Source organism: Chrysochloris asiatica, unplaced genomic scaffold, assembly GCF_000296735.1.
Source record: "Chrysochloris asiatica unplaced genomic scaffold, ChrAsi1.0 scaffold00007, whole genome shotgun sequence".
NCBI lineage: Eukaryota > Metazoa > Chordata > Mammalia > Afrosoricida > Chrysochloridae > Chrysochloris > Chrysochloris asiatica.
In genome coordinates, this window is record NW_006408525.1 from 39,509,995 (window position 1) to 39,526,526 (window position 16,532).

The 16,532-nt window shown below is 48.8% G+C and overlaps 1 protein-coding gene across 1 annotated transcript in view; it reads right to left on the reverse strand.

Annotated features, from left to right (window-relative positions):
* Positions 1 to 2,438: 2,438 nt before the first annotated feature.
* FAM20A (family with sequence similarity 20, member A) overlaps positions 2,439 to 16,532 on the reverse strand; it is a 58,609-nt gene continuing 44,515 nt past the window's right edge. Inside the window, exons 2-11 of the mRNA XM_006833608.1 lie at positions 14,037 to 14,221; positions 13,024 to 13,074; positions 11,265 to 11,343; positions 7,324 to 7,416; positions 6,570 to 6,685; positions 5,766 to 5,946; positions 4,953 to 5,062; positions 4,652 to 4,733; positions 3,793 to 3,852; positions 2,439 to 2,717 (exon numbers count right to left, since the gene is read on the reverse strand). Coding sequence (XP_006833671.1) covers positions 2,453 to 2,717; positions 3,793 to 3,852; positions 4,652 to 4,733; positions 4,953 to 5,062; positions 5,766 to 5,946; positions 6,570 to 6,685; positions 7,324 to 7,416; positions 11,265 to 11,343; positions 13,024 to 13,074; positions 14,037 to 14,221 — 1,222 coding nt within the window. The 3' untranslated portion in view covers positions 2,439 to 2,452. The remainder of the gene's footprint in view (positions 2,718 to 3,792; positions 3,853 to 4,651; positions 4,734 to 4,952; positions 5,063 to 5,765; positions 5,947 to 6,569; positions 6,686 to 7,323; positions 7,417 to 11,264; positions 11,344 to 13,023; positions 13,075 to 14,036; positions 14,222 to 16,532) is intronic.

Sequence of the window (16,532 nt, forward strand, 5' to 3'; positions counted from 1 at the left end):
TAAGTGCATTTATGAGCTCTCCTGCTCTAGAAAGTGTAGATGGCCAAAGGACCACTTTGTATTGTTCCCTAATGAACAGTCTGGTTGTACTGTACGTGCTGATAGAACCTGTCTTTTTGTTATAGAGTGTCTTAATGGTAGGTCAAATAAAAAAAAAAACAAAAATCAAGGTTACATCATTTAAATTCTTCAATGTAATCAATTTTTTCTCTTTCTCCTTTCTGTTTCTTCATGTCCTCCCCCCTTCTCACCCCCATTTCTACTCTGCTGGGTAAGAATGAGAAGTAAAGTTATGGGATTAATGTTTTAAAAGAATAATCTGTTGATTTCTAGTGATACCCAGTTTGCTTCTTGTTCAAAGTCTGGCTCTTGTGTAATTGGCATCTAAGATTATCGCTAGAGTTACATAAGGGAAAGATGAGGTCAGAAGCCCCAGATTTCCCTTGTATTGCAGATGTGACAGGCTCTGTCCCCTCGGAATGCTCTTAGACTCAAGGGGATGCCTTATGTCTGCAGTAGCTGACTTCGGTGTGAAGTTAGTACATGTATTCAGATACTTCCATTGGACGTAGAGAAAACCTGCTGCTGCTTATTGGTCAGATGGTTGAGATGTAGTTGTACTCACTGTATTCATAGTCCTATGTTTTCACATCCAGTGAGGCTAGAGATACTTGGTATTCTAGAAGCACGTTCAGCTGGGTCAGCATGTGCACCTTGTCCAGGTTTCGGGTTCCCTTTCTCCAGTCACCAGGTCTGGAAGCTAGAACCACAACAGCCTGACGAAACAGTCTGCTGGCCCTCTAGAACGGTGGCTCATGTAGAATCATTTTTTGAGTCTTGATGAGTCTTCAAGTATTGACATTTTGAAACCAGAGTAGCAAGATGTCAGTTTTAGTACTGCCGAATTTCTAGCAAGCCCCCTTTTGCGGTTTTTGTTGGCTCCGGCAGTGTGTTTGTACGTGGACTGAAAGGACCCGAAGGAACAGTGACTGGAGAACCAGCTTGGATACCCCCGAGGTACCTGACTTGGTAGGACCCAGGAAAGTGTGTGGGTAGGGGAATTTAAAAAGTGGAGGAATCTAAACTCCTTCCCCTCTTAGTGTATGGAATCTGTAGATAGGGAAACCGGCACTGTTGGGGGTCCATATACACCTCAGTGTGACTTCTGAGCTCCACCTGCAAACCAGCACACACACTACAGGAGTAAAACTGTGTCTGTCTGTGAAGTTTATGCCCAGGTAGCCTTTTAGAGTAGCTTTTAAAAGGCCCTGCTAGATGGACAGCTAGCTGTGCTATCTCGTTAATAAAAAAACAAACCAACGCCAGCCCACTGCCGTCCAGTCAGCTCCAACCTGTAACGCCCCCTGCAGGGTTTCCAAGGCTGTAAATCTGACAGGAGCAGACAGCCGCGTCTTCCTCATGAGCAGCTCCTGAGTATGAACTGTTGATCCTGTAGTTAGCAGCCCAATGCCTAACCCACAACGTCACCCGATATCAAAATTAGTGATTGTGTTTTGCGGTCTACTGCCCTCTGACTTTCTGTCTGCTCAGAGCAGCCTCATCTGTTGCCATGCCCGGCTTGCCTCTGTTTTTCCTGGAAGTTCCCTCTGATACTTCGGGGTGCCTAGTTTTTGATTCTTGACGTGGTGCTATACCAATGGATTCTTAATTCAGGCTTAAACAGTGTGAGTGTGTGCCCTTTTAGCTAATCCCTGCTCCCTGTTTCTTTTGTGATAACGTGTCTGATGGATGTGCATTAGTAATGTTTTTCTGTGAGAAGTCTCACTACCTTCTGTGTGTAAAGAACACCACCACTTTTATTTGGGGGCACTTGGGGACCCAGTCTATCACCACAGAAATGACTGGGGTTGAGAAGTGACTCTAAAATCAGTCAGTGGGAATATGGTATTCAGACAGGGCCACAGGACTGGGATAGTCAAGTAGACAGTGTACAGCCATCCTGAACGTTAGTGGCATACGTGATGGGTGTGCCTGCTTATGATGTGTCAGATGATGCTGATGGACCTGGACCAGGGATTCTCCTTTGACCTCTAGATGTGATGATGACCTGAAGGGCAGCCAGGTGTCCACTTGGTGCCTTTTGACTGTATTCAGTATGGTTAATGCTCTCCTCCTGGGAGCAGTGCTTCCAAGCTTCCAAGCCTGACCCCTGCCAGGTTCCCAGGGGGCCTAGAAGATATTCTGCAGCCTCGATGAAGCCATTGCCTTCTGGGAAAGAGAGCGTCCACTCTGGAAGCCATGCGCCAAGAAATAGGATCAGGGTCCCTGGGTGCCGCTTGTCTTTTGGGTGTAGAATAGGCCCGATGCCTAATGTCCTTTCTGAGCTTGGGACTCCTGCCTGCCAGCATCCGTACTGGAGGTGAGAAGTGGTCAGCTCTGGGGAGTCCACCGCTGCCTCCAGGTGTTTTCTGACATTTGACTCTTGCAGTCTCTATCTTGTCCACTTAGCTCTGCCAGAGTTGGGGGCTGAGGGCTCAGTGGGGCCACTGACCACAACCCTGGCTTCCCCGTGGGCCTTTAGGCACGTGTCCACAGCCTCGAGGACCCTGTGGAGCCTCCGGTCCAGGGCCAGGAGGTGGGGCTCTGTGAGGACAGGGCTGAGCTGGTCGTCTAGCAGTGACTCCCGCATCACGTCACTGAGTCTGTAGTCGGCCTGGGCCAGCAGCTGCAGGTGCAGTAGTGTCTTCTTTTTGATCCTGAGAGAACAAGGCGGGGAGGATCACGTGAGCAAATGTAAATATGACACGGCCATGCTGGGCAGTTCAGAGCACCTTCTCCCCAACATCTGCACAGCCACACTAATGAAAAGGACTGCCAGGGTCCCGGGACTTGGCAGTGCTCTATCCCACTGCCTTTCGGTCACCGTAATCATTGGGATGTCATAGTTAAGCGCTGGGCCAAATACGAGGAGGCTTTAAAAGTTGGTGGAAAATGGAATGAAATGATAGCATTTTTTCACCCCCTCATGCCCTGGCTAAGGGACTAACTGCTAAGGGAATCCGAAAAGGAAGTGATGCATGGATTCCCCAGAGAGACGGCACCCAGATGTCCTCCAGTAGGTGAGGTGACTTGCTGCCATCTCCACAGCTTTTGAGTACTGTGTACAGTCAAAGGGGCCAACCTCCTGTGGGAATGTGACTTGGACTCACTGAATTGTCCATCTACTCACAACACCGACTGTCTGCCCTACCCAGGTGAGGAGGACGAAGGGAGGCCAACAGGGAAAGAGGTGTGTTTAGAACCTAACAGTGTGATTAAGGACATGCATGCTGTGCTCTGCGTTTTCCACTGGGAAGGAATGCTAGGTGTGAATCGAAGACTGCCACTGAGCAGTGGGGCATTGTACAAGCCTGGCTGCATCCCCACAGAGGGGAAGAAGTAGGCCAAGCAAAGGCTGTAGTGCTCCTGTTGTGTTTTGGTGAGAATCTAGGGATATGAGCTGTTGGGAGTGCTGAGTGAACTAGGGCTCTGATACATCATATCAGACTGGCGAGTTCTGTAGAAGAGAGTGAGTGTCTAGGCTCGAGATTAAAGTTGACGAGTGAAAGGTTTAAAAGCTTAGATTCTAGTTCATCTTGCTGAAGGATGACAACGTCTAAGCGATGTTGGTGGGGAAAATTGTCATCGTATCAAAGATGAGGTCTTTATGCCATACCTCTACCCACCCATCACCTCCAGCAAGGAAAACCCGACACCCTTCAGAACTTGGTTGCAGGTGGGATGGGGTATCAAATGCCACGGCTATGAACTGCCCTTAAATTTAGAACTTACAGGCAACATTGGGAGAGAGGGGAGAGGATGGAGACTTCATCATGGGAGTGTCGTCCAAACCTAGGAAAAGAAACAGGTGCTCATGGGAGGCCAAGCCATCATCTCTCCTCACTAGTTTCTCTCCACTTGAGCCTTCTTTTGAATCACACCTCCAGGTAGAATGCCAGCAGACAGCATGGCAGCTGACTCCCACCCTCCCTTTCCTAAACCAGGTGGCCAAGGACTGCCCAGACATGCGAACACTAAGAGTCAAATCCGACTCTTAGTGAGCCTGTAGTACAGAGCAGAGGGAGCTCTGGTAGCGTAGTGGTTACGAATCGGGCTGCGAACCGCAAGGTTAGCAGTTCAAAACTACCAACTGTTATGTGGGAGAAAGATGAGGCTTTCTGCTCCCGTAAAGATTTACAGCCTTGGAAACCCTATACAGGGTCGCTATGAGTCGGAACCGACTCCACGGCACATGACAACAACAATACAAAGTAGAATGTCCCATAGGATTCTTTCTCCAGCAGGGGGACTGGTGGGTTTGAACTGTCGACCTTTCAGTTAGCAGCTGAGTGAGGTCTGTACCACCAGGACTCCACCAAAGCTGTAAAACTAGACAGTTCCTCTGATCAGTCACTCGTTCATTGACTCGGTCATGCGCGCTGTGTCCAGGTGCAGTAAACAGCTGGAGAAGCCCTCCATGACTTGTTGGGTGGAGGGGAATCACGTGGTACTTAAAGCTCAAGAGGAAAAGAGAAAAGGCGAGATGGGATGTGGCAGTGGAGGCGCTTCAGTCTGGGGCCTTGGCTACCCCCAAGCAGCTGCACAACACGGTCAGGAGAGGGGAATGCTGGGACACGGGTGTCGCGCTTACCCTCTGGCATTGTCAAGATGAATAAGAAACCCGTCATCTCCAAACTTGGTGAACATCTCATAGTGATGGCGGTCCATGTTTCCTGGAAAGAAGTGGGGGAGGACATGGGAGCCAGGGCTGACCCCGGTGGGCACTTCAAGTGGGGTTGCTTTTTCTCAGGCCTTAAATGGATGAGTAGTATGGGTGAGGGAGCAATCGAGGCTGACCCTGCAGCTTGGACCTGTGCCACTGCTGAGCCTGTGGGAGAGGAGGACCAGCCAGTCCTCATGATGGGGGCTGTGTCCCAAGCCCAGGAACCCACCTATGAGGAAGTCGAAGATGGCCATGTCGATGATGTGGAGGAGCCGGCTGCTGCTGTTGTATGGGTAGACCTGTCTCACTGTATCGCAGTAAAGCGGGTTGACCTCCCACCTGAGGGTGAGAAGAAGGCCTGAGGCTGGAAAAACCAAGATGACAAGGTGTTGGGGCCTTCCCCTGGGTCTGCTCGGGAGGACCCTGGGGGAAGACGAGGGCTGCAGATTCCTTCTGGTAAGAAGGTTCTGGGCTCTTTGTAGCATCTGTTGCGTGCTGGGTGTCCTACGGCTGGAGGGGAGGTGGGGCAGGCTTTATCCTGCACACGGTTCTCTGCCTGAAATGATCCCCCTCGACCTCTGGTTGGTTGTTAGTTGGTGCTTAGGATTAGGTATGCCTCGGGGTGTTATTCCCTGATTACTTGTCTTCCCCCCACAAGCCAGGACTGATTGAGCACCTACTATGTGCCAGGAGCTATGGCCGCAATAAGCCTCCTGGGGCTTACTTAGGTGAACCAGCTCTCTTTTGAGATGACCTGCTTCACCAGACCTAAAGGTTCTTGGGGGTGGAGTCTATTACACCTTTACCTACAAACACCTAGTGTGGGGTACACAGTAGGCTCTTTACAACTGGAAAAAGGAACCAAAGGGAAAGAACAGACTAGCCAGCTGGGCCTAGATTACTATGAGGTATGACAAACGGACTGGGGCAGCTTTGGGGTCCAAAGGCCAGGTTAGCTGCAGGCCTGTGGGACAGCACCTGGTTACTCAGGACTGGACGTCAGGCCCAGGAGTGTGGTGGCCTAGCCGGGAAGTAGACTCACTCTTCTTTTCCTCCCAGCGAGTAGGAGCGGATCCAGGGGTTGGGCACAGACAGTCTGGGGGCCAGGTTGAGAGATGGCAGGTACGCGGAGAGGGAGCCTTCCAGCATGTGAGGGTTGCCGCAGACGGCGTACTCGGTCTTGCACATGTACGGACATTTGGCGAAGAAGCACACGTTGCTAGCTAGAGGATGGGAGGAGAAAGGAAAAAGCTTTACAGGGTGTCACTGTCCTGCCCCAGCCAATTCGGGAGGAAAAAGAGACCCTGAACACACGTGGGGAGGGTCACTTCCTCCAGGTGCAGGAGCTGGGCAATGCTCAGAGCTAAGCATCTTGGGCCCCAGTTTTCAAAGTGCGCTGTAGGATAAGCACTAAACTGCTAACCATGGGATTCAAACCCACCAGCCACTCCTTGGAAACCCTATACAGGGTCACTATGAGTCAGAACCGACTCAACACTTAACACAGAAGCACAGAGGAAGGTGGGCATAGCCTCACTGTGTCCTAGCTGTGGGACTATAGAGTTCCTGGTTACCTTTGATGGGTTAACGTCTGATTCCAGGGAGTCTAGCATTGTAGGGTCAAGGCCCATCCAGGTTAGCTAGCATCTAACTAACTAAAAGGTTAGCAACCTTTTTCCCCATTCACAGTTCACCTTGTCTTATGCTGGGAATAGATGATGACCACATCCATCCATCCCCTGAATGCATCTCCCAACCTTGGTCCCACTGATGGGTCAGACCCTGGTAGGGCATGCTGGCTACCATGTCTTCTGACCTGGAATGTTAACTTTGGCTGGAAGTTTACCTGGAGACACAAAGAAAACACTCTGCAGGATTTCATTCTTGGTGACGTCCAGGACTTCCTTGGTGACATTCACTAACCTCCCTGCTGTGGGTGGCACCCGTCGGAAGTCCAGGACCCTGGAAGACAGATGGGAGGGATGGTTCTGTCCCCAGACCAGGGCACATTTGAAACGGGCTGGTGTCTCTGACCAGCAGGGTGGCTGCTGAGGAGTCTCTGCAAGATTGAGCTGCGAGTACCCAGGGTAATGTACGGGGATGGAATGCCAAGTCTATAATGCTTCCTGGGTAAACCTTGCCCCATCCAAGCAAAGTCAACACATGTCATTTTAATGGGCATAGAAGCCACCTGAGACAGAAATGACCATAGTCCACAGACTGTACTTTGAGTAGCAATGATGCGCTGATAGGATGGACTAGGAAGTTTGGGTATTTGCTTTCACCACTAAACCTCCTAATCGTTAAAAGACTGCTTGGATAAAATGGGAGTGGGTGCATTCTCCCCATTTTCAGATCAGGAGGCTGAAACAAAGGAGGCAAGCTGACCAGGGTGGTAAAGTTAATTTCTTTGTAAGTTACTCTTCATGATGCGAAAAGACCTCGTGTTTCTCAATCTGAGGGGTCGGATGAGACAAGCTGGGCGTGAAGGTATCATCACAGGGGCTTGAAGAAGACAGAGTCAGAAGGAAGAGATGCCCTCAACCTGGATTGGCCCTTACCAATCAGCATCATCTCAGTGGGGCCAAATGGAACCTTACCTGTCCAGGTGGAACGCTGCAATCTCAGCATTGTGTCGCTGGAAGTCAATGAAATAGAAGAAGTCTGCGGGCGTCTCCTCATCTCTCTGCTGTCTGGAAGGCAGGCAGGAATCACGCCCTGGACTCAGACCTCAGTGAGAAGAGAGCTGATAACATGACCAGAGAGAACCGGACAAAAGGCCTCTGTGTTTCTGTATGGGGACAGACGGGGGGCCAGCGAATCCAGAATGGCTTGCGCTTCCAATGACCAAGAACAGATGATACACAATAGAAAAGCTGGGTGTCTTGTAGTGACATGCTGTCACGTTGCTTGTGACTCCTGGTGACTCACATAACAGAATCGATGCCCAAGGAGTGGCTGGTAGGTTTGAACCACTAGCCTTGCCATCAGCAATCCAGCGCTTATTCTACAGTGCCACGCCACGAAGACACTGAGCCATGGAGAGGGGACCCAGCCAGAGGATAAAGGGAGACTGCTGTAGAGAATATTGATATACATTTGGAAGTCTCCAGCAGATCCCTTGAAAAGCATCACCGTGCTTGAGTATGTGTGTTCTAGAATGTACCCTTCCATCTCGTGAAGCTTCCGGCCTCAAGGCTGATGCTAATGCCCACAGACGAATGAGGAGTTTGAATCGTTGCAGAAGCCACCGTGTGAGACTGAATTGCACTTGCAAAAGCAGTTTAAGCATCCAAGGGTATGTAAATGTCGTGTGGAGAACTAAACAACCAGGAGCCCTGGGAGCACTGTGGGTTGGGCACTGGGTTGGTAACTTCAAGGTTGGCAGTCAAAGCCTTCAGTGGTGCTTAGGAAGACAGATGAGGCTGGCTGATTCTGTGAAGAGCTCAGAAACCTCTATAGGAGTCAGAATCAAGTTGATGTCAGTGAGCTTGGTTTTCAGTTTAGCCACTGACAGTGATAGGCACTCGGCCAATAAAACACCAGCCAGCCCTGGAAACCAGAGAGGCCCTGCCCAAACTAAGGGTTCTATTTTCAAAGGTACAGCCAGCCTCTTTCACTGGACTGCCCCTCCTAGCTCAGCTGATCTAACTAGCATTATCCTTAGAAAAGAACCAACAGATCTGTGTTGGAAGAAGTACATTCAGCATGCTCCTTGGAAGCCAGGATGGCCAGACTTTGTCTCTCATGTTTTAGACATATTATTGGGAGGGACCAGTCCCTGGATCAGGACATCATGCTTGGTAAAGTGGAGGGTCAGCAGAAAAGAGGAAGACCCTCAGTGAGATGGATTGGCACAGTGGCAGCAGCCTGGGGCTCAAGCGTAGCAGCGATTCAGAGGTTGGCAGAGGACTGGGCAGTGTTTTGTTCTGTTGTGCATAGGGTCCCTGTGAGTTGGCATCTAACCACCACAACAACAAGGCCTAAGGATAAGCACTGGACTGGTAATCACAAGGTCAGAGGTTCAAACCCATCAACTGCTCCTTGAAAACTATACAGGGTCTCTATGAGTCAGAACTGACTTGATGGCTCTTTACAAAAAACAACAAGGCCTGTCAACCTCCTTTCGTAAAGTCGGAATGCACACTCAAGGTTTCCCAGTCTTAAATCCAGATTCCTTCCATCTGAATGGGTGACACTTTAGAGGTTTCTAAAACTTCGTCTCCGAAAGGTCAGCAGTTGGAACCAACCTGAAGGCACATCAAAAGACAAGCGTGGCCACCTGCTACCTAAGGGTCACAGACTCAGAAACTACTGGAGCAGCTCTAGCCTGAACCACATGGGGTCGCCATGAGTTGCGACTGACATAATATTTAAAGTATATAATCTTTAATTATAGGAGGAGGCTTCAAAAAGTTCATGGAAAAATGGAATTGAAACATAACTGGACTTTTTCCAAGAACTTTTTGAAGCTTCCTCATACTCAGGATGCATATTTTCCAAATACAGCTTTCTAATGTCTTTCTTAATAAAGAACAAACACTGATTGCTTTAAATTATGTATAGAGAAAAAAGCCACATGATTTTTCAAGGCAAACATTGTAAAATGATACTATGTTTGGTTTGGGGTTAAATTTTATAAAAATAGAGATTAAACCTTGTCTCCTTGTATGCTGTTTGCTGTTAAGTGCTGTTGAGTCAGTTCCGACTCATAGCAACCGTGTATAGGGTTTCCTAGGAGCAGCAGCTGGTGGGTTTGAACTAGTGACCTTGTTGTTAGCAACCGAGTGTTTATCTTACAGTGACACACCAGGTCTTACAGGTAAATTTACTATGTGACTACAATGGAAAATTTTGCATTATGCTCATATTTCAAAAAAGAAAAATACCCCACTGGTTAATTTTAGTTATTATTGTATCTTGTTGCTAATTGGCTAGAGAAGAGGTTTTAAGCTGTTTAAATATTTTCTGCAGATAAAACAAGGTAGCTATGAGTCATTTTTCTTCCTCAATACAAAGGAGCTCTGGTAGCGTAGTGGTTACGAAACTACCAGCTATTCCGTGGGAGAAAGATGAGGCTTTCTGCACCTGTAAAGATTTACAGCCTCAGAAACCGTGTACCGGGTCACTATGAGTCGGAACTGACTCCATGGCACACCACTACCACCTTACCTACTCTGATTATTTTATAAGATTGTTGTTAAGTGCCGTCGAGTCTGTTCTGACGCATAGCGACCCTACATAGGGTTTCCGAGGAGCAGCTGGTGAGCTTGAACTGCCGACCTTGCCATTCAAACCAACTTTGCAGTCCAGCGCATTAACCCACAACGCCACACCAGGACTTCATTTTATAAGATTGTTGTTGTTGTAAAGTGTCGTCGAGTCGATTCCGACCCATAGTGACTCTGTAAGGGTTTCCGAGGAGCAGCTGGTGAGCTTGAACCGCCAACCTTGCAGTTCAAACGGCTTTGCAGTCTGATGCAGTAACCCACAGCCCCACACCAGGACTCCTTTTATAAGATTGTTGTTGTTGTTAAGTGCCATTGAGTTGATTCTGACCCATAGTGACCCTGTATAGGGTTTCCAAGGAGCAGCTGGTGAGCTTGAACTACCGACCTTGCAGTTCAAACGACTTTGCAGTCTGACGCATTAGCCCACAGCGCCACCCCAGGACTCGCTTTATAAGATTAGAAACACTATAATGTTTGGATATAGGAGGGACTACTAGAAGAATGAACAAAGCTATCTTGAAAGAAGTACAGCCTTAGAAACCAGGATGGTGCTGAGGCTTTGTCCCAAGCACATAATATCAGGAGGGACCAGTCCCTGGAGAAGGACAGCATGCTTGGGAATGTAGAGGGTCTGCAGAGAAGAGGAAGACCCCTGACGAGATGGACCGACACAATGGCTGAAACAGTGGGCTCAAACGTAACAACTATGAGGAAACTAGGGCCCAGCAGTGTTCCAGTCTGTCGTGCATAGCATCTCGATGTGTTGGAACTGACTCCATGGCACAGAACGGCAGTAACAATGTGTGTCTAGATTCCTGGATGATGCAAGCAGTTTGCACTGAACCATTAACCTATGGGTTGATAGTTGAAACCTACGCAGCAGTGTTTCAAAAGGTCTGTCAATCTGCTTTCGTAAATATTAGTCATGAATACCCTATGGAGCAGTTCTGCCTGCAGCACGTGATAGCACGCTACCCTCAGTCTGATTCAACTTGGCAGTACTGAGTTCCTTTATTGTTTTGTTTTGTTTTTTCTTTTGTAATAAGGAGCTCTGGTAGCATACTGGTTATGAATTGGGCTGTGAACCTCAAGGTCAGCAGTTCGAAACTACCAGCTGTTCCACGGGAGAAAGATGAGGCTTTCTGTTCCCGTAAAGATTTACAGCCTTGGAAACCCTGTACAGGGGTCGCTATGAGTCGGAACCAACTCCACGGCACATAACAACAACAACAATGGGCCACATAAGAATTTGACTGAAAGAATGCAATTTTTGGATTTGGTGGGTGGTGGTGAGGAAGGTGGTCACTTACCTCATGGGTTTGAACATGGCCTTCCCGAAATCCGAGAACCTCAACACCAGCTTCAGGTGGACGCCGCTGGGTTTCACAACTGGGTAGGGAAAGAGGGCACGTTAAAGATGCTTCTGGACTCAGGCTCATGGTTGTGACCCTTCCTTCATCCAGCAAACCCAGCTGACTTCCTCTCTTCCTCTTATTTAATAAAACCCTAAAGACAAGGTGTTAGGATTTGTTGTTCAAAGCCTGTGAGGTAATATCTATGGTGCTAGGCTATGGAGTGTGGGTCTGCGGGCTCCATAGTCCTTTACTTGCTGTGGTGATAACAGGACATAGAGCATCTTGTCCCCAAGGACCGCTCCCTGAGGAACTGACCCCTACATAGGCACACCCGCAGATTCTGGTTAGACCATCTGGTTCTGTTCTATGAAGCTGATTTGCTTATCTGTATCTGGTGTGGCGCTGTGGTTAATGCACTGGACTGCAAAGCCAGTTTGAACTGCAAGGTCAGCGGTTCAAGCTCACCAGTCGCTCCTCAGAAACCCTATACAGGGGTGCTATCGGTCGGAACCGACTTGACAGCACTTAAAAGCAACAACTCCTGATTTAATGAGTCCTGGTGTGGCGCTGTAGAATCAGCACTGGACTGCAAACCACAAGGTCAACAGTTCAAACCTACCAGCTGCTCCTTGGAAACCCTATACGAGGTCTCTATGAGTTGGAACCGACTCGACGACACTTAATTACAGCAACAAAAAGAGGGCAATGGGGGTGCACATGCACAAGCTCCCCCCTGAAACAGAATGTCTCTTGTCTCCCCTGTCCCGGACCTGCTGTGAGCCTGTGCCTTTTCATTCCATAAAGTGGCAGATGTCTGGTGCTTGACTAAAGGAAGCCCTGGGGTGGTACAGATGGTTTACACACTCGGCTGCCAGTGGAAAGGTCAGACGTTCAAGTCCACCAATAGGTGCCCTGGCGGTCCACCTCTGAAAACCCTATGGAGTACAGCTCTCCTGTGACACATACGGGGTCACCATGAGACAGAGTTCACAACACGGCAACCGGTTTGACTAAAGCAAAGGGAAGTCCCTGGGCCCCGCGTCCCCTTGCAGACCTCTGTCATACCATATCCCATGTAGAAATTCCACACATGGGCTCAATGGGTGCGGCTGCTCACGGCCAGCCATGAGGGACTGATGCTGGCCTGACTACTCTGGTGCCGGGAACGTTAATGCCCAGGCTTGCTCCTATTACCCTTCCAGCCCCCTGGGCCGGGGAACTCTGCCTTACCTTACCCCTATCTTGTTCAGTTCTGTTAATCATCTACAGAAGTGGGGTTCCACCTTGGTTGCATTAGAAGTCCCGGGCCTTACCTGTGCAGTTGAGGCAAATACTCTGGAGGTACAGGTACATGCTAGAGCTCCCAGGTGATTCTAATTAATAGTCAGGGGTGTCAACCACCGCCTTGTACAATGGCTTCTTGAATTTGAAATTGTGTTCCAATCACTTGGGGGTTTGGTGAAAGGGCAGATTTCTGAGTGGGAAAGCAGAGGTGGGAAACAGGGTTCTGCGTTTCTAATAAGCTGCTGATAGGCAGGTGAGGCTGACCTGTGCCAAGCTGATGCTTTTCCTCCCTATCGGTGGGTGGGAAACAACACGGGTAATCCTGGGGAAAGGCAGAGTCATGGCCCACCCCCCACTAGATGGGTGCTGGCTCCGGACGTTGCTGCCAGCTTTGGGGATCACGTGGCTGTGACGGTGAGGGAGTACTTACTCTGGGTACAGTCACATGCCCCGAGCAAGGCTTTCTCGTCCTGGCTGTAATCTGTGAAGGCGAAGGACAAATGAGAGTACCCAGCCAGCCACCCAGGGCCCTGGACTTGGGGGCAAGCCCAGGGACGGATGCCGTAGGGTGGCTGGGGACCCTGGATTGCACAGTTAGAGCCTCCTGGAACTCCAGTTGGCTGTTGTCTCCAGCCTGCTTCCTCCTAGGCCCCACACCCACTGGACCAACTGTAGACACACCCTGACCGGAGAGATGCTCATTTTCCTGGTGTGGCGCTGTAGGATAAGACTACAAGATCGATTTGAACTACAAGGTGGTGGTTCAAATCCACCAGCCCCTCCTTGGAAACCCTCTTACAGGGTCAGTATGAGTTGGAACTGACTTAATGACATTGAATAACAATCGCTTAGTCTGTCATAGTGCATGGCAGCATGATCTGGAGTCAGCAGGCCTGTACTGGAACCTTAGCGACACCACTGGGCCCAAGTGAAGTTACTTGGCCTCTCTGAGTCTCAGTTTTCCCATCAACAAAATGGCACTGATTCTGCCTACACCTTAAGATCACCATACAAGAGAAAATGCATGGCCGTGTTCAAAAGAAACCAGTAAAAAACCAATTGCTGTTGAGAAGAATTTGTCTCATGGTAAGCCTATGTGTGCTGGTAGCCAAGAGGCTGGCGGTTTAAATCCACGCAGAGGGACCTCGGAAGAAAGACCAGGAGATCTGCTTCTGAAAAAGCCACCACTGAAAACCCTGTGGAGCACAGTTCTACTCTAACACACATGAGGTTGCTATATGCAAAAGAAGTCAAAACGTAGCACTCACTGGCATTAAGTGTGTACAGAATACCTGCTTATGCCTCCCTTATGGAGTTGTGATGTGCTTCTAATTGCAGGATCGCTTTAAATGGAAATAATAATAATTATGATCCCATCTATGAAGGATCAGAGTATTCCACAGCCTCTCCAGGAAGACCACAAGCCTGATCTGGGAGCCTCACCGGCACTGATGGTGGGAAAGCCCCGCATGTCCTGGAGAAGTTGGCTGACGATGGGGCTAGACCGTGAATACAGCCCATGTCGGTTGATGCCCAGGTGGAACTGGACCCAGCTGGCTTCAGGCCGGAGCTGCAGCGGGGGTTCCAGGGACGTGAGGTTCAGCTGCTGTCGGTACATCTTGTGTCGTCTGAAAGAGCAGGAAGAGGTTTCTGAGTGGGGGGACACCACCTGCCTGGGTCACTGGTATGGACTATGTATGTACCTGGTAGGTACCAGGCTTTATGCCGCCTGGAATTCCTGGGTGGGGCACCTGGCTGCTAATCGGAAGGTTGGTGGTTTGAATCCACCCAGAAGCACTTTGGAAGAAAGACCTGAGTATGTACTTCCGGAGAACCCTAAGGAGCATAGCGTTTGCTCAGTGAGTCTTCTAGAACCACCATCTCTTCCTCTCTGTTACTTAAGCCTTGATTCTGAAAATAGCCAATTGGGAAGAAAGACTTGGTGATGTTAAAATTCCAGATGGTGACACTAAACATCATGGCATACCAGGTAGAGGAGATACAAACAAGGAGCTTCTGATCAAAGAAGCACCTGTAAGCAAGACCAAGACCAACCATCTCAGCATTGGAAGGAACCTGGAAGGCCATCAAACTCAACCTCCCAGCCTCCCCATAGCATCCCCACTAAGGAGTAGCCTGTTGGATCCTTGAACAATGAAGGGAACACTCCCCATCCAAAATAGCTCCATCAATCAGTCCAGCTCCAACTATTGGGAAGCTCGTTTCAACACTGAAAGCAAAAATCCTCACAAAGGGACCAATAAATAACATCATGATAAATGGAGAAAAGGTTGAAGTTATTAAAGACTTCATTTTGCTTGGATCCACAATCAAGGCTTAGGGAAGCAGCAGTCAAGAAATCAAATGATGTGGTATTGCATTAAGCAAATCGACTGTAAAAGACCTCTTTAAAGTATTAAGAATCAAAGATGTTAGTTTGAGGACTATGGTGTGCCTGACCCAAGCCATGGTATTTTCAATCACCTTACATACATGTGAAAGTTGAACAATGAATAAGGAAGGCCATGGAAGAATTGATGCATTTGAATTATGGTGTTGGAGAAGAATATTGGAAGTACCATGGACGTCTTCCACTGGAAGACGTGCAGGCCAGAGTGTTCCTTTGAAGGGAGGAGGGTGAGCTTGGTTTTCCATACTTTGGACATGCTATTGTGAGGGACCAGTCCTTGCAGAAGGACATTACACTTGGTAAAGTGCAGGGTCAGAAAAAACCAGATGGATTGACACAGTAGTAGCAGTCAGGGACTCAAACATAATTACTGTGACCAGTTACTGTTTCGTTCCCTTGTGCATAGTGTCCACTATGAGTTGGAACCGACTCGACAGCATCCAATAACTGATAACAACAACGCTCAGAAGGCAGGAAGGGCTTAGAAAGGATGGATGGGAGACCATCAGCATAGGTTGGAAGTAGGGAAAATATTACATTGTGGGGTCTACAGTCAACGTTAGAAAACAAAATGCGTGTCAAATGTTGAATGGAAGAAAACCAATTAGCTTTATAAATTGTCACCCAAATCACACACACACATACACACAGAGACTTAAAGTCCAAACAATAATAATTTAACTACAAACCAAAACACAACCCTCTGCTGACCAAGCAATCCCATCAAACAATGGGCAGCCAGTGTGTGTCCTTTGCCTTCTGTGGGTAAAGCAACTTGTCAGAATGTGGTCATATTGAGACATTGTCCCCACAAAGCTCCCACAGACATATGTGAACAGAAGAGCCAAGTGACAGCAAAGGGGAGACAGTCTATTATTTGAAGAGTTTGGTTTCATGGGTAGTAGAAAGAAAGATGCCTGGCACTTCTCCCTTGAGAGAGAAAGCTCTGGAACAGTCTTCCGCCTTAGGGGTGTGGTAAGAGATGTCAGGTAAGACTGGAGCGTATCCCGCCTCAAAAGGTCAACAGCAAGCCCATGCATCCAGGGGCCCCCTCCCCACCCAGGGAAAATGTGTACTCTTGATAAAATTATTTCAAGTTGCTTCAGATGATGACGAAGGACAAATGGCTGACCAGGTCTGTGGGTCCACTGCCAGCTTTTCCTGCCTTGATTAACATCGATTTTTATTTTTAAAAGCTGTTGGGCCAGGCTCCAGTTCCCAGGGCTACGCTAGGATGAAACTATGACAGCTAAAGTCCCCTGGGAGTCTGGGGGAGGGAGTGGAATGTCCTTAGCTCCACTAGTCACCCTGAACTGAAGCAGCCGGAGAACTCACCCTGGCTGAGCTGGGCTTGGGGAGAGGGCGGAAAGGAAGCTGAAAACTTTCTCTGTGGAGCTGGGAGTTCATGGTCCCAGCCAAGAGCTGGAGAGGCAGCATCCAAATGGAAAACAAAGGTTGCAAATTGAATGTAACTTCTGGACCTGGACCAATTGCTCTAGAAAACTTTCACATTTAGTGTCTGGTAGAGA